The sequence below is a fragment of the Jatropha curcas genome, chromosome 6, assembly GCF_041381405.1.
Source record: "Jatropha curcas cultivar XTBG-Jc1 chromosome 6, XTBG_Jcur_1.0, whole genome shotgun sequence".
NCBI classification, from domain to species: Eukaryota; Viridiplantae; Streptophyta; class Magnoliopsida; order Malpighiales; family Euphorbiaceae; genus Jatropha; species Jatropha curcas.
Window position 1 is genome coordinate 25,333,081 of NC_143156.1, and position 21,746 is coordinate 25,354,826.

General features: G+C 28.4%; 1 protein-coding gene and 1 long non-coding RNA gene across 2 annotated transcripts; one reads left to right on the forward strand and one right to left on the reverse strand.

The window, feature by feature from the left end:
- The first annotated feature begins 8,782 nt into the window (after positions 1–8,782).
- Positions 8,783–13,843, forward strand: LOC149495790 (receptor kinase-like protein Xa21). The gene is made up of 3 exons (XM_089722214.1): positions 8,783–11,808; positions 11,898–12,307; positions 13,456–13,843. Exons 1-3 carry the CDS (start codon positions 9,093–9,095, stop codon positions 13,588–13,590), a joined length of 3,261 nt encoding a protein of 1,086 aa, XP_089578340.1. The 5' UTR covers positions 8,783–9,092; the 3' UTR covers positions 13,591–13,843.
- LOC149495791 (uncharacterized) lies at positions 12,446–13,649 on the reverse strand. The gene is made up of 2 exons (XR_016321100.1): positions 13,512–13,649; positions 12,446–12,605 (listed from the first exon to the last, which is right to left on the reverse strand). It is a non-coding gene; the product is annotated as an uncharacterized LOC149495791 (long non-coding RNA).
- Positions 13,844–21,746: the final 7,903 nt, after the last annotated feature.

A 21,746-nucleotide genomic window follows, 5' to 3' on the forward strand; every position in this document is an offset into this window, starting at 1 on the left:
AAATAGCATGAATGTAATCAAACGATATCGGTTATATAATATTTGTTACATTAAAGAAAATAATTTATTTATTTATAATTTTAACGAGTAATAAAACTTTTTTCCATATTTATTCTTATATTTGGCCAATAATTATTTAGTGTTTGGAAGTATTAAATTAAGAATAATATAATCAATTTACTCAATAATTTATTATAATTTAGATAAATTTAATAATTTTTTTCGGGACATGAAATACTAAATGTATTAAGTATTATCAAATAACGTATAATAAAATAGTTAAATGGTAAAGTTACTGTTGTGGCAACGGTAACTACTCATGCTTATATATACAATAATAATACTCATTTTGTCTCAAAAAGATACTCCACTTTTTTATTTTCACACATATTAAGAAGTTAGCAATTATTATAGCTTATGGATAATATTATTCATATAACTTTTCTACTATATGCATCTTAAATAACACATGAGCAAATATTATATTAGACAATTTAAAAATTTTAATAAGAGTTAAAATTTTAATAAATGTATAATAGATAATTTAAAAATTAACTATAACACAGTATTCCGAAGTAAAGATGCTGATGTAAAAAGACAATATTCCAAAGTAAAACTAATATTTTCTCGTGTACCTAATAAGTCTTTTTCAAATATCAAAGTCTTTGGTGTCGTTTACCTAAATTTTTTTCATTCATAGAAAAATGAAGCAGGTGGGGTCCATTTATTTTTAAAATAATTTCACTTTGTACGAGAAAAAGAATATTAGGAAAAGTAATTTAGAAGGATTTTTTTTTGCCGGCAATCAAATCAGTTTTATTAAATAAAAATAATAATGAAAAATTTATTAAATTTGAATGAAACTAAATCTATATCAGTAGATTTTTTTTGAATACAGCTAAAAAATTTTGTCCATAACTGATAAGAAAAATATATATACAGAGAACTTTTTCTAAGGTAAAAGTTGAAAACTAAAAAAGAGCAATATATTACCGTAACATTTACTTTTTATTTATAAACATTGAATATTAAATATTTTGAAGAGAGAAAAATAATTTGTTGTGAGTTTGTCATGTGATACTTTTTCTTCACAAATTTTAATTTTGTTGAAAGATCAGTGAAGTTTAAGTTTGAAAGTTTTAGAGTATAAAAATTTATTGATATCAATTTTAATTTGTGAGTAAAAAGGAAAATTGAATTTATATTCTTAGTCGGAAAAGGTGTTAGAATATTATTATTACTAGTCGTGAAAGGAACACGCAAATCTCGCAGCATTGATTCTTTCCACGAATAACGATAATTTTTTGTGTCTTATTTCCAATTGTTTGACAGATCTGTAGTCATTGCATTGAAAAGAAAACGCAGTGAACAAAGGAGGAGAGGGCTGTCGCGCGCAGGAGGAAGAAGAAGGAGAAGAGAAAAGAAAAACGGAAGAAAAAGATGATTCTAGAGAACTCTGGGCCATTCCGATTCGATTTGAACCGGTTTGGTTCAAATCAACAGTTTGGTCCGATTTTGCTTGGTTTACTGGATTTTCACTCTGTTTTCAAAAAATCAAAACTGATTTATGAGTCCGGTTTAGTAATAATAAAATATTTTTCTGTTAATTTCATTGGTTAGGTTTTATGATTAAATTTTTAAATGAAAAATTTTTGAAAATAAATTTTCGGGTTGTTTCACTTGTACATCCACCTTTATACGGTAAAGATCAAAGTTTAGTATTGTATCTATTTATCTGTAAGTAATTTACTCATTATAATTTTATAACTCATTATTTTGAGTAAAAATTAATATTTTATATTTAATATCTCAATTAAATTTTTAATATGAATGTATATTTAATATTTTTATTGTTGAAATTTTAATTTGAATCAATTCAGATAGAAAATATCATAAATATGTAAACTTTCATAGATATTATTATTTGTTGATTTAAATAAGTTATCAAATATTATTATTTTCTGGATTGAACTAACAAAAGACTAAAATTTTTTTTAATAATGTGAATGATTAATTCATATTATTACAAAATAATATGTTAAAAGAAAAAATGAATTATTCATATTGTTAAAAAATTATTTTTTCTTTTAGCAAATAATTAAAAAAGGATAAAGAATATTTTTACTCTTTTTGTATAAGCACTTAACTGTAAAAAATTACAAATTTTAATAAAAAGAAATATGTTCAACGGTTGCAAAATGCAAGATAATGTATTTTTCAAAAATACAAAAAATTAAACAGTTAATTTTACTAAATTAAAAGGATTAAATAATAATTTTTCTTAGAAAATTCATCAATTTGTGGAAAAGACCAAAAGATAATAGTTTAATTCTACCCCACTGGTTTTTCTTCCAAGCTTCTTTAAAATTTCAATGTACTAACGAATAAGAATTCTACAAAAAAGCAAAAGTTGATTTATTTCAAATCTTTGGGAGATTGACTTGTTTCTTATCTTGCAAGCACAATCTTAACATATATTATTCCCGAATAAATAGGTGGGGCCTTTTCCAAGAAAAGTCGGAAAAGGGCAAGTCATGGTTCACTTTTACAATTAATTTTGGCGCATGGTAAACTAGTTCAGCTCCATTTTGTTTACATGTAAACACTATAATAATCTTCTTAGACAAGTTTAAGAAAATTGAGGCTTATTCTCACCCGAGGTTCCTCGTTTTAGGGATAATCACTTTAAAGTATCTCATTTTAAAATTGTATCCTAAAACTTTCTAAATTTTGGTGTTTGTAGCATAAAAGTGACTCAGGTGAATTTCCGATAAAAAAATCGAAAATGTAACATGACATTGTTGTGAGTTTTACATTTTACACATGGTATCTAATATGGAGAAGAAGAATTCCAACTCAGCTACATGACTGGATTCCACGCGGACATATATGTCAACTTTTTATTGTCCTGTCAACTTTTTATTGTCCTTAGGGGTTGTGGCTTATATGACATATTAAATAGAATACATTAACAGTGATGTGGCTATAAATTTATTTGTGAATATTGAATTTGAAAAAAGTCTCTCCAATGTATCTTAATTAGAATACGATTTTACGATAATGTGTATCACTTTTTTAACTTTATATCTAACTAAAATAAAAGAAAATAAGTTGAGCATGGGAAGTTTTAGCGTGAGAGAAAATGGTGGAAAAAGAAAATAAAATTAATAGTAAAAAAAGAATTAAATAGCGGAGTCACACTATCTAACGGATTTTTTGAAATTAGAGGGTGTGAAGTAGAGGGTGTGATTCACAGCGTCTACTTTTTTTTTTTTTTACACGTCAGCTTAACAGATTGAATAAACAATAGCATTGAAAAAGATATTGTTGTTCAAATGTCCATTTTTCTGATTTGGCAATTACATAGGTTATAATCCATAATCCTGTTGGAGTTGCCCTTAATAATACCCAAATCTTTCATATCTTTCTCTCTCCACCAGCTAACACCATCACCACCACCCCTTCAACACCAACAAAACTAGCTCCTTCAATCTCCACCAACAATACTAAAAACACCATCGCCACCATCTTCATATCTTTCTTTCTCCTTCCAAACCTAGCGGTTCATACTCGAGTTCTATTTTTTTTTTTTTTCTTTTTTGGTTAACATTTTATATTCTTAAATCAAATTCGATCCATGCTCCTCTGTGTAAGTGGTAGCCATTAGCGCTACCGTCAATGGTGGCCGAAGAATAATTTTTTCAAAACTTAAAATTTATATATCAATTTATCGCAAATTTCATGAATTTTACAACTCCTTGATTAATTTCTGCATTACGTAGTTATTTCTAACAAAATTGCAATTTGTATTGGAGACTAATATCAAATCAAAAGCACCATATGCAATTAAAACCATAAAAATCAAATTAACATTATTTAAAAATACTCTACAATCATAAAGAAAGAGATTTCTAGCCCTAAAAGCCTAAATCCATGTATCAGACCCCATCAATTGCTAGAAAGGAATATAATAAATTTTATTTTTTTTCTTGAAAATAAAATTACACCTTAAGTTAGAACACGAGATAACAAGATCAAACTAACAATTCTAAATTTCACTCATTTGCAAACCTTGCATTCCCGTGCTCCACTAGTTAAGTTCCCTGATCTTTGTCTGAAAGGTGAAATTCAAGTCTGCGCTAATATATTTATTTTGTAAAGAACATAAGACATGATTGCATCGTAGGAGATCTTCACTTTGTTGTTGGGGGTCTGCACAAACCTGGAAGCAGGCGTTCTAGTTCATTGACAGTCTCTATGAGGAAGTAGATACGTTCAAATTAGTAATAGAAAAAAGTGAAATTTCGAATCGTGAGGGTAGATAACCAACCAGCATATGAAGAGGATAGTAAAGAAAATAACAGTAACAACAATTATAGCTACGACTATACGATAGAGGAATGTGGTGTGTGGGTTGGGATATGCTAGCGATTGGTTGTAATAGTAAGGGTTATTAGGTTGTGGAGGGGGCATAAGGAGCGGTAGATGGCAGTGGAGGGTAGCTGTTAGGGTGTTGTTGGGGGGGGGGGGGGGGGACAGGGTAGTTACTGACAGGTCTAGAATGGTCCATGTGGAATCCACTTGTGCAACTAAGTTGAAATTCTCTTTTCCACATCAAATGCCATGCGTAAAAAAAGGATCCCATAATAATTCCATGTCATGTTTTGGATTATTTGTGGTTAGAAACTTGCCCTAGTTACTTTTGTGTTTCAAACGTCAAAATTTGGAGATTTTTAAGATACAATTTTAAAATGAAATAAATTGAAGTGATTACTCCTAAATTGAGGTACCTTGGATGAAAATAAACTAGAACATCCTTGCTCATCCATTCTTTTCTGAAAATGTTAATTAGGAATGTATTAAACTTCTAGTTTAGTTATGACATTCTTACTCTTAAATTAGGTTTTTAGTTATCTACATATAAATAGGATGTTTTTATTATTATTTTATTATCATAATTCAATGAATATGATATATAATATTTACTTGGAAGCTCTTTGTTTGTATTAGTTATTACGTGAAAGCTTTGCTGCTGCGCCAAACATAGAAATTCCTCCCTTTCATTTTAGGTATAAGTACATATATTTTTCTTTTTTTTTTTTTGTCTTACTTTAATCATTTTGATTAATGAGTTCTCTTTTAGTACTTTGAATTTTAGTTAGAGTCCAATTACTCCATGTATTTCAAAATATAAGTCGTGCACAAAAATTAAAAAAAAAAAAATTCTCCTAGATTATAACAAGCTCAAGAATAATTGGACTAAATTATGTTTTATCTCAAAATCAATAGTTGCTTGCGAAATATTTATTGTATTTAGTGTAAATAATAGCAATATTGAAAAAATATCATTTATTATTTCTTGAAATTGTCAAAACGATTTATATTTTTGGAACAAAATAATAAACAAAAAACGATTTATATTTTGGGACAGATAAAGTATTTGATATTTTAGAAAAACAATGGATATAGTTATAAAAAAATTTAAGTAAAAGCTAAATGTTAAACCCTAAACATTATGATATTTGACATTTTATGAAAAACTTATTAAACCTCTAAAACAGCTATTATAAAAAGTTATGTTATAAAACACGGTAATTAATAGAGATATAATTTTAACTTACTCATAATGTCGAAAGTTAACTCAAAAGGAGAATGGGTCCAAAAATTTATCACTCTTCTATGCGCGCACGCATAAACACGTAACAAGAAAGTAATGAGCATGAAAGTAAAATTGCCAAAAAAAAAGTTAGAAAATAAATTTAGAACATAGTGAATTGAGTTAAATTAAATAGATTTTTTTATTAAAATAAATAAATTTAATATGTAAATGGCAAGTGAAGTGCCCCATCTCCATGCTGAATAGTGAATCCACCCATCATTAGTAGACTTTTTATATAGGAGCATTGTGGATTTCCAACTTCGGTTCCACAAACTTGGAAAAGTAATAAAAATATATAAATTGATTGACACGGTAGAAAAGTATCTCATGTGATTCAGAAAAGTACCTCATATGGGTCCATACAAGTGGTATGCGCTAGAACTGACATTTTCGGCTTTAAGACAAAGTCTGATCTTCAGCACGGGCATGCTATATGATACGGCATGGGTACAGTCTTTTCTGTATTTTTGGTTGGTTTTCTATAAAAATCCTACAAAATTTTTTAAAATCAAGTGAAATATGATTTAAGGAAACTTTGAACAAAAACATAAATAAAACTAAATAAAAATTATTAAAGTAATTAAAATACTAAAAATTCCAATAAAAATTATATTAAAAATACTATAAAGTAACACCTATCAAATATCATAATCTCTACCATTTAGTGTTATATGCATCGTTAGTTATATATTGATTTTATATTTTAACTCTCTCTATTTTACAAATTAATAGCAAAGCTTTTACTTATATTTCTTGTAGGAAGATGAATGTGAAGGATTTCTCATATCAGCAGTTAGAGAAATCTTTATTTTAAAGGTATTTGGACCACCCAAACATTGTTAGGTGACTCTCTCAACTGAGGATGAATATTTTCGGCATATGCTGATTTATCCTTTTTTAATAAAATTTTTCTCGGCTATCTTCATGTTGAATTTGGATTCGTTAATTAGTTAACGGCTAACAAACAAAATTAAAGGAAAAGTGTCTTTTTTTTTTTATTAAAAGAAATTTAAAAAAAGTAAATTAATTTCACATGCAATCTTTATTTCGAGAAATAGAATTACTTAGTAAAATTAGAAGTAAACACAAGTACTTCTTTATCACCAATTAATACATCCAAGTAGATAAGATCAACTACATGCTTAAAAGATTGTCTTGGAAAAAAAATATAGTCTCAATTTAATTTTGATTGATAGAAAAATAGAGTAATTTAATTTTGATTGGTTATATTGATTTTCCTATTTAAATCTAATTTTTTTATTATTGTATGAATTCCTAAATTATTTTTGAGGGATTTTTTTTAATTGGTGGAAAAAATAAAGGTAATTTAATTTTAATTGTTTATAATAGTTTTCTATTTAAATCTAAATTCTTTGATTAGTATATTATTTGATGTAATTTAATTTTGATTGTTTATATTAATTTTTTATTTGAATTTAAATTCTTTGATTAGTATATTAATCGATTAGTTATATTAATTTTTCTATTTAAATTTAAATTTTTTGATTAGTATGTAAAATTCCTATCACATTTGTACTTCATTGCATATCACTATAAATTTACAATGTGTTGCATATCACGGTTATTATATTATTACTTTCATTGAATTTTCTTTGTTTTTATAAATTGATAGTTTATTATATTTATTACTAATATAAAATTATTTAATAAGAATTCACATGAACGCACGTTGCGAAATACTATATATATTGACTGATAAAACTAATTAGATGATATCAAGAGTATAAAAATATATATGAATGAGATGGAAACATTGAGATCACCAAAAACATCCCTATTAGTTTACGTTAAAGATTTTAATTTTATTTATTGAAAGTTAATGATAATTTAATTTTTATTAGTTATATTAATTTTCTATTTAAGTCTAAATTCTATTAGATAAATTAATAAATTATATTATACACCGAATAAAGTATATAATTATATTAGCAATTCATATAATAATGATATCAAAATTATAAACGTTGCTCTAAAATAATGATTAATATAATAATTATTATACTAGCTATCTATCTATAATATATAAATATAATAAGTTAAGTCAATCTAATCCTCGCTTTAAGAAATTTTATTATTTTGTTAGTTTATTATTTCATAAAATATTTTATTTTCTACTTTGTTAAGGTTGTTCATAATATTATAATTTATAACAAAAATTAATATAAAATTATATACAAATTAAATTATATATATAAATTAAATTACATCTATACTTGCAAGGAGTAAAAGTTAACGATTGCAAACGTGCAACGGACGTTGAGGAAAAACTAGTAAATCTAGATATACAATCATATTTCCGTATTTTTTTTTTCAAAATCTGTAATTTATTATTATTATTATTATTAAATATTTATTATTTCAATAATGAAAAATTGAAAATCTATATATGTATTTCCAATTACAATTTACAACCGTTGTCATAATTAATTGCTTTTTTATTTAATATTAAGTTTGGTTTTTTTATTCTTTTTAACAATTGTTTTTATTTATAAATCTTATATTTTTAATTGTGTTTAATAAACATATATAAAAATTCGACTCAACTATATTGAATCCGGTCAAATATTCCAAATTTAGTGAAATCATATTTTCACTAGTCAATAGCCAATTTGATTCTTAGAATATTAATTCTAACTACTTATGAGACGGGATAAAAGGTAGGTAGAGTACAGTAAGGTATGGTAATGGTCTCTTTCTTTTTCTTTTTCTTTTTCTTTTTATTTTTTTATTTTTTTATTTTTAGGGAGAAAGGCAAAGTAAATGAAAATTTCATAACTTAAGGATGTTTGGTGTGAAATATTGGAAGGAAATGTTAGATATTAAGACTATAAAAATATTCCACATAAAAGGTATTATTTTATTTAAATTAATTAGAATTATTTTTTTTAATGTTAAAACGGAAAAAAACTGCAGAATTTAGCCCATTCTTGAAATAAACAATTAACACATGCCCCTTTGCGAAAGAAAAAAAATATTTAGATAGTAATTATAATATAAAAATTTATTGAGAATTAATTAAAATTTATAATTGTTACAATATTTTATTTAAAAAAACTGTCTCGAATTTCTATCAAAGACGTTAATTCTTGTTTTGCTTGATTTCATTGGTTACTATATGAAATGTTGAACAAATTATCCATTAATGTGCTATTTTATCAAATAATAAAAATTTGGGGAGGAAATGAAGCACTTGATAGAACCTTCCACCTCAACGGACACTTCAAAATCATGACTAAAAACTCTAGGATCTTTTTCATGCTGCCCGGTCTTGTTCCAAACAGTGGCAAAAGAATCCTGGTTATTGGTCTTTCTTTATTAAAAAAATCATCCCGTCAACTGGTCTTTCTTTAGTTCTTAAATTATATATATATATATATATATATGATCTTCTCTCTCGATATACTCACATCAAATGGGCCTTTCCAACATGAATTTATCCTTTTCTTTCTCCACTTACGCTACCGTTGTCGTTCTCATATTCTTTGGCTCAATCATCGATTCTATTGGCAGTAGCAATACGAGTGACTTTCATGCCTTGCTCGAATTCAAAGCCAAAATAACCAATGACCCTTTTAGCGTTATGAGATCATGGAATAACACCATCCACTTTTGTCAATGGCGTGGTGTCACCTGCAATGCTAGACAAGGGAGGGTTGCTGTGTTGAAGCTGAATTCCCTAAACCTTGCAGGCTCTATATCACCTTCCATTGGCAACTTGAGCTTTCTAAAGGAATTAAACCTTCGAAACAATTATTTCACCGATGAAATCCCACAAGAAATCACCCATTTGAAAAGTTTAGAGAAACTCCTATTGACCAACAATTCAATATGTGGGAGAATTCCGACCAATATATCAAACTGCTCCAGTCTTATAGAGTTTGAACTTGGTCTTAACCAGATAGAAGGTGATATTCCTGTGGATATTGGCAAGTTGTCCAAGCTACAATATCTTCAAGTTTCTAGAAACAAACTAACAGGAAATATTCCTTATTCTATTGGGAACTTATCAAACTTGGATGCTTTATCGCTGGCCGACAATAAGTTGGTTGGAAAAGTACCTGAGACTATAGGACAGCTGCAGAAGCTTTTTTTCTTGAGTTTTGGTACAAATAGGCTTTCAGGTAGCATTCCTCTCTCTTTCTTCAATCTATCTTCCATTGTCACTTTAGACATTTCAGAAAACCAATTTGAAGGCAATTTCCCTTCGGATTTAAGCATTTCTTTTCCAAGCATAAAATACTTTGTTGTTGCTAATAACAGCTTCACTGGAAAATTTCCTTCTTCATTGTCCAATGCCTCAAACCTAGTGGAGCTTGAAATGCCTGTAAACAAACTTACTGGAACTGTGCCTTCTCTTGAGAAGTTGTCGAAACTCAAGTCATTATCCCTTACTAGAAACCATCTAGGAACTGGTGGCGAAGCCGATGACTTGAGCTTTCTCTACTCTTTGACCAACATCACTTCATTACAACTGTTGGCCATAAATGATAATAACTTCGGAGGTATTTTACCTGAAACTATAAGCAATTTTTCAACAGAGCTCAAAATGTTGTCAGTAGCTCAAAATCAGTTACTAGGAACCATACCAAGCAGAATAGGGAATCTTGTTAACTTGCAGAATTTTGATGTTTCAGTCAACCAACTTTCGGGTGTCATTCCGTACGATATAGGAAGGCTTCAAAATCTAGGGGAATTAGGCTTTGAAATAAACAAGTTCTGTGGGCACCTTCCACCCTCTTTAGGAAACTTAACAAAATTAGTTAAGCTCTATGCAGGGGCAAATAATTTTGTGGGTAAAATCCCTGCAAGTCTTGGAACTTTCAAATACTTGGCTTATTTGGACCTTTCTCAAAACAATCTCAGTGGTTCTATACCCCCACAACTTCTAAGTCTCTCTTCATTATCAATCCTCCTCGATCTATCTGAAAACAATTTGACTGGAACCCTACCCATGGAAGTTGGAAACCTAAAAAGCCTGGGCAGATTTTCTGTTTCTGGGAACAAGTTATCAGGAGAGATTCCAAGCACTCTTGGCAGTTGTTCAAGTATAGAAGCACTAGACATGAGAGGAAACATTTTTCAAGGGCACATACCTGCATCTTTGAGTAACTTAAAAGCTCTACAATTTTTAGATTTATCTCATAACAATTTGTCAGGTGAAGTTCCAGAATTTTTGTCACGCCTTCTCTTGTTGCTATATTTGAACTTGTCTTACAATAATTTTGAGGGTGTTGTGCCTAGTAAAGGTGTCTTTAGGAATATGAGTGTTACTTCAATTGAAGGAAACAATAAAATTTGCGGGGGCACGCCTGAACTCCATTTGCCTACATGTGTAACCAAACTGCCTAAGAAGAGTGGATTGGGTCTTAGATTGAAATTTTTGGTTGCTATCATCATATCTACCCTATGGGGAGTCATATTGGTTTTGTTTATTCTGCCTCTTTGTGTTTCCAAGTTTAGGCAGAAGAAGAGAAGGGTATCATCCACTTTGAACTTCTCAGAGGAGAAAATGTTAGAACTATCTTATGGCACTCTGTATAAAGCTACTAATAAATTTTCTGCAGCTAATTTGATTGGGATGGGTGGTTTTGGGTCTGTTTATAAGGGAACACTTGACATGGAAGAAAGTTTAATAGCTATCAAGGTGTTTAACCTTATGGACCGTGGAGCTTTAGAAAGTTTCTTAGCAGAGTGTGAAACTTTAAGAAACATCAGACACCGAAACCTTGTAAAGGTGCTAACTGTTTGCTCCAGTGTTGATTATCATGGCAATGATTTTAAGGCTTTAGTTTATCAGTTCATGGCTAATGGAAGTCTAGAGGAGTGGTTGCATCCAGTTGTTGGTGCAGATGAGATAAATGTAGCATCAAGGAGCTTAAACATTCTGCAAAGATTAAATATCGCCATTGATGTAGCTTGTGCACTTGATTATCTACATCATCATTGTGCAGAAAAACCAATCATTCATTGTGATCTCAAGCCAAGCAATATTCTTCTCGATGAAGAAATGATAGGGCATGTAGGAGACTTTGGTTTAGCTAAATTCTATATCGCGCCAAGCCATGCCGAAATGTCCAATCAATTGAGTTCTATTGGAATAAGAGGAACTATCGGCTATGCTCCTCCAGGTAATATTATTATTTTCAGTAGAGACAGTATTTCCATACGACTTTCCAATAAATCTAACACTTTCAAAGCCATTTTGTGCGTAAAGCAGAGTATGGCACGGGCAATGAGGTGTCAAGAACTGGTGATGTCTATAGTTATGGTATTCTGCTGTTGGAAATGTTCACTGGGAGGAGGCCTGTGGATGGAACTTTCAACCAAGGTTTTAACCTTCATGATTATGTCAAGACTGCTTTGCCAGAACAAGCAGAAGAAATATTAGATCCTAGTCTTCTAAAGGAAGCAGCAGAGGAAATAAGCATGAAGAATGCTCAGAGCGGTAGACTAATGGAATTCTTGATTTCAATATTTGAAATAGGAGTAGCTTGTTCTGCTGAATCACCAAGGGAAAGAATAAGCATTGAAAAAGCCACGAGTCAGCTAGTTTTGATTAGAGACGAACTTGTCAAGACTAGCGCATGGAGCTACGAATCAACTTCAAGTAACATAGACATTCATGAGGTAATACAATTAATTACACTTGCAGCCATGCTTTTTCTTTGCATAGCAATTAACGGTTCAAGGTGCACTGCTGGAGCCTAGGCACACATCTGAGTGGGGTGAGATGCAAAAATTAAAAAGACATATAATAACTTCAAATTTGAACAAAAAAGTTCTCATTAATAACGTGAAACATATTACCAACAAAAGTTAGTCCGAATGGAAAGGACTCGAGTCTCCTAAATAAGAGGTTGAGTATTTGATCCTTGGTTGGGCGACTCGAATAGAATAAAGCTTAAATCCATTGGCCCGGAGACACCTGTAATATCAATGAAAATAAAAAATAAAAAATATACAAAACCTTAAACAACAAATATAAATTATCAGTTCCTCCTAATAACTAGTTGCATTAATTATATTGCAAATATTATTTTCTATTTTTTTTAATTGCAATTTTGCAAATCCGAAAAACTTTTGGCCCATATAACCTTTATTTTTAAGGTATTGAATTTAAATAACAGAGAATAGAACAGAAGGGAGAGAAATAACAAAAAAAAAAAAAAGGTTGCATAACACCTTTGTTTGCACCTTGCGCCGACGCCTAAAAGCACTTGCCTCACTATTCTCACCCACCTTTGAGTGTTTAAAGGTTCCAGCCTTGCGTCCTAAGTAAGGCGCGCATTTAATAATTATGCTTTGTCAACTTTTTTTTTTTTTTTTTTCACTCATGTAGCGTTCCATGTTGTAGCTGTGTATTTACACAGAAAGTCTAGTTTTACTTACAGGTCAACACTCAGCATATCTTGACCATCGACCGAGACCGATCACTTAAGGACTGCAACATAGCTTCCTTTCATTGTTTTCCATTAAGCACTTCAATTATGTTAACAATGGTAAAATGATATCATACAAAATTAAAATGTTGTTCTTCGCCTAATATTCACTGCATGTATTAAGATCTTAATGCATTTTTAAGCATTTAAGGCGAAAAGAAGATCTAATACAACAATTAAATCATGAGCATTTAGAATTTTTGTGGGCATTTACACATAGTTTTGGGCCATTTAGGTAGATTTAATTACAATTTTTATAGTATATTGTGTAAACAATACTACATTTTGCCAACTGCACCATATTCTTGTAATCCTAGACTTGTTTATTATGAATAGGTAAAAAATGGAGCATTTAGGGCTAAAAAGAGGCAGAATAAAGCAAATCTCCTCACCTGCAGCGAAAGAGAACTTGACGGGTCGATTGGCGACCATTGGAGCACTAATAAATCGTCACTAAGAGGCCTGTCCTAAGGCACAAATTGACGACATAGCGGACGGGCACTGAAAGAACAAACTCACAGCCGGCATCTCAAGTGTACATTTCAACCTAGACGCTAAGGGTTAAAGAGCATATCAACGATACTCCTGACATGTATAGAAGAAATGAATCCACTCCAGTCCATTAAGTCGTTGAAGCATCTCTCTTTCTTCAAGCATTTCTACAATAATGTAGTTGTAAATATTTATTTTGATTTCAATGTATGGTTGGTAGCTCTTAATTAAACTGTAGTGAGTTCAATGCTTGTGAATGTAAATGTCAGACTTCTGCATGAATTTATATGAGCAAGTGAAGTATCAGAAGATGAAATATACCATTGGAAAGACTAAATATTTAACCAGAAGTTTAGACTTAGGAATACGCTAGATCCATTAAGGATTAAAGAGAATCAATAAACTTAGTGAACTATAATCATCATTAGACCATAAAAGTAGGTAATTTATATTTTAAGCACGCCTTCTTGGAAAAGAGTCTAGGATAGTGTTGGACTAATCCTCCTTCAAGTGTGCCAATATATGTTGAGAATGAGTAAACTTTATTAAGTTGCTAAAGTCAAAAGAGGTTAACTCGAATGACTTTGCAAGTTGCAACTCTTTTCTGCCCTTTTTCAATTTTAAGTTAAGATCTTTAAGTTTAAACTTTATTAAACTTTAGACAATTGCTAGTAATTTAATGCCCAATCCTACCATTCTTTGAGGAAAATAACTTTATCTATATTACTCGAATAACCAGTATACTTGCAAAGTTCTATCAAGTAGAAGACGACATTCACGCTTTAAATTCCATTTAGATTGACTCAAATTGTTAATAATATTTAAAATATACTCCTTAGATTGACCAACATGACAACTCCCATGTTGGCTCAAGGCCAATTTTCTTGTCCTAAAATTTTGATAATTATGCAAACCAAAATCAAGCTACTACAAACCAAGATTTTTTATTGAAGACCATGAAGTTTAACGAAGACATTTTTTTTTTGTTGGTATTTTATTAAGTTTTAGGAATTATTGTATGAAACGCCCCGGAAATTTACAATTAAATTTTTAAATGAAAAATTTTGAAAAGATTTTCCGGTTCGTTTCACTACTACTCTCTGCTCTTCAATCTTGCTAAGCTCTCTCATTTATAATTGTCCAAATTATTGTCAAATAATTTCTCTAAAGTCCAATGTCTGATTATAGTCCAAGCTCTTTCTTTTTTTTTTTTTTTTTAAAGTTCAAGCCATTTTTTAATTTTTTTTTTCTTAAAATTTTTTAAATTATTTCATAAATATTTAAATTTTAAATTTTCAACAAAAAAAATATTCCTTAATTTTTAATTTTATAATTATGCGATTCGCTGGAAAATCGATCAGCGAATCGGCAGAACTGTCATTTTGAAACTGTTAAGAAACTGTAACCGTTCGATTCCAAACTATATCCGGAACCGTCAATTTTCGATTTCACATTTTTTGAAACTAAAACCGTGGATTTTAGAATCAAAACCGTCAGTTTTGTAACGGAACCATGGACACCCCTACATGGCTGTGCTGTTACAAAATTTTCGTGTCTGGTTTCTCGTCCGTTGTGCTTGCTTTTCAATGGCCTTTATGTTTCTTTTTTCTTTTATCGATAATTTGTAATTCAAATTATTAAAATTTCTTTTCTCTTTATTTCTTTGATTAAGATGAGATCATTCAAAAATCTAAGCAAAGTTGAAGGTCTGCACATTTTTGTTTGTTTGATTGTTTTGTTTCTTTAATTCACTTTTGTAGAGAGAGAGAGAGTAAAGTGAAGAAGAAAAAAATAGGGAGGAGGGAGATAAACCCTAACTTGGTGACGTGGATTAAAAAATTTTCTGATAGGATTAACGTCAACTTTTTGGTAAGGATTGGACCGGATTCTGGTTCTAATAATTATAAAATTAAAAGTTGGATTATTTTAAAATTTAAAGAACGATAACTTATCCATCACAGTCTTAGGTGGGCAACCAACTACAACAATTATTATAACTTTTAATTAAAGTTTCAACAGGTATGATGTTCCATTCATCCCTTCGAAAAAAAAAAAAAAAAAAAAAAAACGTTCCATTCATGAAAAGGGACATTTGGCCCCTCTTCTATTAAAAAAAAAAAAAGGTTTAAAATTGCCATAAAGATTCAAAGTTGGAACATTGTTTTTATAACATTCAAATCACTTTCCCCCTTAATTTCCATCCTTTATAATTTACCCTACTCGTATTCTTTCTAATCCTGATTTCGTCCCTCAGTTTGAATAATATATACTAAAATAATTTTTATTTGTCACTTTTTTGTTTTTGAAATACTTTACTAGTTAAATTATAATAAAATATAGTAAAGTCAAAAGTATGTGACCCAAAACTTCTGTCACTCCTGCTCTCATTTATCTAATACTTGAAAAAAATATAATTTATTACTCATTAAAATATTCAAAATAATTTATATTTTTTGACAAAATAATCACCTTAAAATGACTTTTATTTTGAGACCGAAAGAGTTTGAGATGAAAATATGAAGTTATATTAAAATAATGCATTACATTTTGCAAAAAATTTTTAGGAGCTAATCAATATGACTTGCAATGCTCAGCTGACTCTGCCGTTTGTATTAATTTCAATAACTTGTAACCTTACGTAAATTTACTTAATCTACTTCAAGTTATAATAATAACCCACACAGCCCTTTTCTACGTCCATTACCTCCTATTTACCTTACCTCGGGTCAAAGTCAATAATATACACAACATTTCATATGTCCAAAGACCGTTAAAATTGAATCCAGTGTATCTTTAACCTAATATATAAATTTGACCTTAATGATCTATTTTATTATAACTCTCACAATTTTATAAGAGTTCAATCGGTTACGGAATTTTAAAATATTTTAAAATTTTAATTTCATTTGATAAACATATGATATTTAATTATTCAATAAATAGATTTAATATTATAATTCATGATTTTATTTTATATTTTTTAAAAAACAACATGAAATTAAATTGATTAAATTTTAAATTTATTCAAAGTTGTTTTTTTATCTTTTACTATAAATGATAGCGTATGATGTATTTTTATATTTTCATTTATTTTAGTAAATATTTAAAAATAGTATTTTAAAATTTTAAAAATTAAAGAAATAATTATTTTAATAATATTTAAATAAAATTATCAAACGACTTAAACACTATATAATTAAAATTAATATCTTTAAAAGTTATGGTAAATTATCACTTCATCTTGTTTTAATACAAGAAATGTTTTTTTCTATGGAAACTTATTATTTAAATCAAATATTTTTATTATCTTATAATTATTTATTTTATTTTTATTAAAAAGTATTGCCCATATCTAATATTACCTTTCTTCCATAATACTTGCATATTTGAAATTTTATATTTTTTAAGAAAATTATTAAATTTAATAAGTTACCATAAATTATTGAATAAATTGACTATATTATCCTTAATTAAAAACTAATTCTATAAAAAAAAATTATTAAATTGAAGCAATAATTATTAGTCATAAAGGGTAAACAAGAAAAAAAATGAATTTATTACTTTTTAAAACCATATATTTGATAAACATTTGGAATAAACTATTTTCTTAAATACGATAAGTATTATAAAACGGAGGTAATATATATTTGTTTATATATTTATTTATATAAATAAATATGTTTTTATTCTCCTAAAATAAATTTCTAACTTCTCACTCGTCATGTCATTTTACTTTTATATTCAATAAAAACTATGTTTCTATGATTGAAAAGTAAAAATGAAAAGTAGAAAATTTGGAACACCCGCAAAAAAAATTCAAAGGATTTATCTTTAGTTAGCTGAACTAACGGTAGTCTCGACAAAATTTAATTAAATAAAAGTGGGCCCATGTTCGCCCTTTGAAACTTTAACAGCCTTCATTTGTCCACTTTCAACGATGCTGACTTTGTTCCTACTCCTAATAATTTCCTCAAATGTGGGTCCCACATTATTCCAAACTTCAACGTTTTTCATGTGTAATATTGTTGTTAACTTTAGTCCTACGATGCATCGTTTTTTATATTTGTTGACTTGACACCGTCAAACAATTACGGCGAAAGGGATGCAAGAATTTTCAGTCTATCAATTAAACATTTAAAATGAATAAATGCGTGGACTTGATATTTTAACCCAATATTATTTTTTATTTATACGTCTGTTTCGTAAAATTAATTATTTTAATTGAGTAGTTAGAAACTATTTAAATAGCTTTTATAAAATTTAAAAAATTAAATATTATAAAATTAATTTTTTTATAAAATATTATTTTAACCTTTAAAAGTTACTTTAAATTTTATATTACTGCGCATCATAAAAAACAACATTTATTATTTTAATGGGTCAAAACATTAAAATTATAAATTGTTTTCGAATTGCTTAAGTAAATGCTTTAATGATTATTTAAAAAAAATAAAATGGACAGTATAAAAAATGTAACTTGTATGTAGGTGGAGATTAAAATTGACTCATATAATGAAAATAATAATGATAGAGAATAACAATGCTTAAAATGTAAAAAAGAGATGTGATAGGCTTTTTCTTAAGTGTATAAAACCCCAAACAAGTAATAAAGAGTGAGTATAATATCGTTCCTACAATAATTATTTATTAAGTATCAAAATTGTATTAACTGATAATAAGAAGAAAATAATCCAGAAATTTAAATTGAAGGAAATAAAAGAGAATAAAAAGAAATCAAGCAAGAATAATGAACAAAAGTAAAAAAATCCCACAAAGAAATCAAGTATGAGAGTTTAGTTCGATATAATAATTCAATCAAACTCAATTAAACTTGTAAATAATTTTATAAAGAATAATAAACAAAAAGAGAGTTTAGAAACAAAAACTAGTCAACGAAAAAATAAAAATTTAGCCACTACAGTGGAAAAAAAAATTTATAATTTTCTACCAAAAGCAACTAAAAGTTTTCTAACATGCGCCCACGGTAAATGGTGGAATTAGCTTAGAAATAAAATATAATATATACTTGATAGTACTAGAGGTTTGAACAACTTTAAGCAAAAAGTACGTTAGGTTGTATCGGGCAATTTGAGTAGTTTCTAGTGAAAACGCTAAACGTAAGGTGTTTGATAACATAACGTTTAAACTAACTTTTAGAGATTAAAAAGTAGCATTTTATAAAAAATTAACTCATATAACACTTAGTTTTTAACATTTCATAAAAAGCTACTCAAATAGCTAATACAGTTAAACGCTACTAAAATAAATAACAACTAGCAAAACATCTAATTTTGCCGAACAAGCCACTTAATCAACTACTACATCACATGATTTTAAGAGTTCTACTTTTTTACACCAAATGATTGATATATTTAATCATAGCTTAATTTAAACCAAAAATATCTAAGAGCTAAAAAAATAAATTGGTCCCTAATTCATAATCAAATAAGTTGTGGACATCATAATTAGATTTTAAAAATAGAAGTTTTCATGTATTAATTTGACTATAATTTAGGATCTAATTTCAATTTTTCTTAACTGAGAAATATATTATAGTAACATAGAAAAACCTTAGGACTCCTCCTTAAGACTCAAATTTGTTCTTGGAAAAAGCTTTAGCGGAAATATCACTTATGGCCAAAAAAATAAAAAATAAAAATTATGGCTTTCTAAATTTTGGAATGACCTGTTACGCCCACAAATTTAAAATTTTTGATAACATTACATACGTGCAATAAAAGTTTCTCAGTTTTTGACTTTTAGATTCAATTGAGCCTAGTTATGGTGGATTATATATGAATCTTTTATCATTACAATAGCTAGAATAAGCAAAACACTATATATATATATATATATATATATATATATATATATATATATATATTAGTTCTTTTTATGACGTGCAATGCATGCTAACTATACTCGTTATATATCGATTTTTTTTTTATACTCGTTTAACTTTTTTTATTTATATAATTAAAGTATAAATTCTTATTTATATTGCAATAAATAAAGTGATTTTTATATATACAGTAAAATATTTTTTTTAGTTACATGTCTTGCACTGTAATATCTCATTAAAAGAAATGATATATTTATTTCTCTCTTTAAAATATCAATTTAAATATGAAATATGTCATTTATATTCTTTTCAACATACACTACAAAAAAATTGTGTTTTTGCGACTGATAATTGCGACCGACACAAATCGATTGCAATTTTGCGACTGATTTGCGACCAATTGCGATGATTGTGATCGTGTATATATTGCGACCAAATTGTGACCAAACAGCGACAGAATTTGTGACCGATTTGCGACTGATACTCAAGCAGTTGCTAATTGTAGCGCTAATAATTTCCGCCAGTTTGTTTTCCATTTTGCGACTAGTTTAAGACAGATTTACGACCGATTTGCGACTATGTATTATTCCGTCGCAAAATTGCGCTCTTCAAATTCAGGACGAAATTTCTGCGAAGGATTTGCGACCGATTTGCTACTAATACGTTGCGACCGACCACTTTGGTCGCAAATCGGTCGCAATTTTGGTGCAAAGTAAAACTACGTTGTAGAGTTAAAAATTGATACCGATTTTAACAAAATTTGTGACCGATAGGTCGATCCCAAATATTAGGGCTTTAAACGCCAATGAGTGCCCTCCTTCTTCTTTCTTTTTCTTCTTTCTTCTCCTCTTCTCTTCTCCTCCTCCATTCGCAGCGCCGTCCCAACCTCTTGCCGCGCCGGTTGACACCTCCTTCTCCGCTCCATTGCAACGCCAGTCGCCAGAGGATCCCTTCTCCTCGTCGTTCGCGGTCATCAGTTCATGTACGTTTGTATTTTTTTTTTTTCCGTTTTCGTTTTTTTTTTTTTGGGAACTTCTATTTCTTTTGTTGTTCTTGTAGAAATAAGTTATTATTTAGTTGTTTTAGTTGTTGTAGTTGTGATTTAGTTGGTATTGTGCATTGTGTGTGTTATTGAAAAGAATGATAAAATTGGAAAAAAAAAGAAAATGTGATATTGTAATGATAATTTAGAATTTTTTATAATTTAGGCAAAATTATATATGTAATTTAATCAATGTAATTTTATGTAATGCAATTTTAAAAGTTTAGTTGGTGTTGAATTGATTGAAAAATAAAAAATTACATGTTATTAATTAATGTTAAAAAAAGAACTAATTCAATTAATATATGTGTAAGTAAATAAATATAATTGTGTAACTAAAATAAATGACAAATAAACATAATTGTGTAACTAAAATAAATGAGAAATAAACATAATTGTGAAACTAAAATAAATGACAAATAAACTTATTCATTTTTTTGTAATTATGAAATAATACATTTTATTCTATTTGTTATTATTGTTGTTATTATTCATATATATATATATTTTTTTGTTATGAAATGAATGATGCATTTGCGTTGGAGGCCTAGTAGTGGCTATTTTGCTTTTGGAGAATGTTGGTATAATATAGAAATATTTATTGAAGTGTGTTTTGATTTGAGATTTGATTGTGTTGTGCCGAAGTGCCGCCAATTTTTTTTTTTAAAATTTGAAATATATCTACATAATAAAAGAAACATAATAAAAAATTCTCATGTTATTTTCTACTTATTTCTAAACACTTTCCAAATTCTTAGTAAAATTAAAGTTGAAGAACATCCTTTTGTATCGTTAGTGAAAGTAAAGTGAAAAATTACATCTTATTAATTAATGTTCGAAAAAGAACTAAATCTATTAATATATGTGTAAGCAAATAAATATAATTGTGTAACTAAAATAAATGACAAATAAATATAATTGTGTAACTAAAATAAATGACAAATAAACATTAGTGAGTCAACTAGTCATAGTATGTGAAACTGATGTTTAATGAAAGGATACTATATTAATATATCATGCATAAAAATTAATTACAGGCTGAAAAATATGATCGTGAGCCCACACCGATTGAGGTGTTTACATCCACTCACACGAAGGACCACGATCTTAATACGTTTGTCGACAGACGTGCGGTGGGCGTCAATGTAAGTAACAATGAAGAATATTTACATTTACCCTCCAGTCGTTGCGAAGATGTACAAAGTTCAATATAATAATGCTTGCAACTGCATTGATTAATTAATTGGGTAA

Coding starts and splice junctions, on each gene's coding strand:
- LOC149495790 (XM_089722214.1), top strand. CDS start 9,093: ATGGGCCTTTCCAACATGAATTTATCCTTTTCTTTCTCCACTTACGCT. Junction 11,809..11,897: donor TATCGGCTATGCTCCTCCAG/GTAATATTATTA, acceptor TGCGTAAAGCAG/AGTATGGCACGGGCAATGAG. Junction 12,308..13,455: donor GTAACATAGACATTCATGAG/GTAATACAATTA, acceptor TATTATGAATAG/GTAAAAAATGGAGCATTTAG.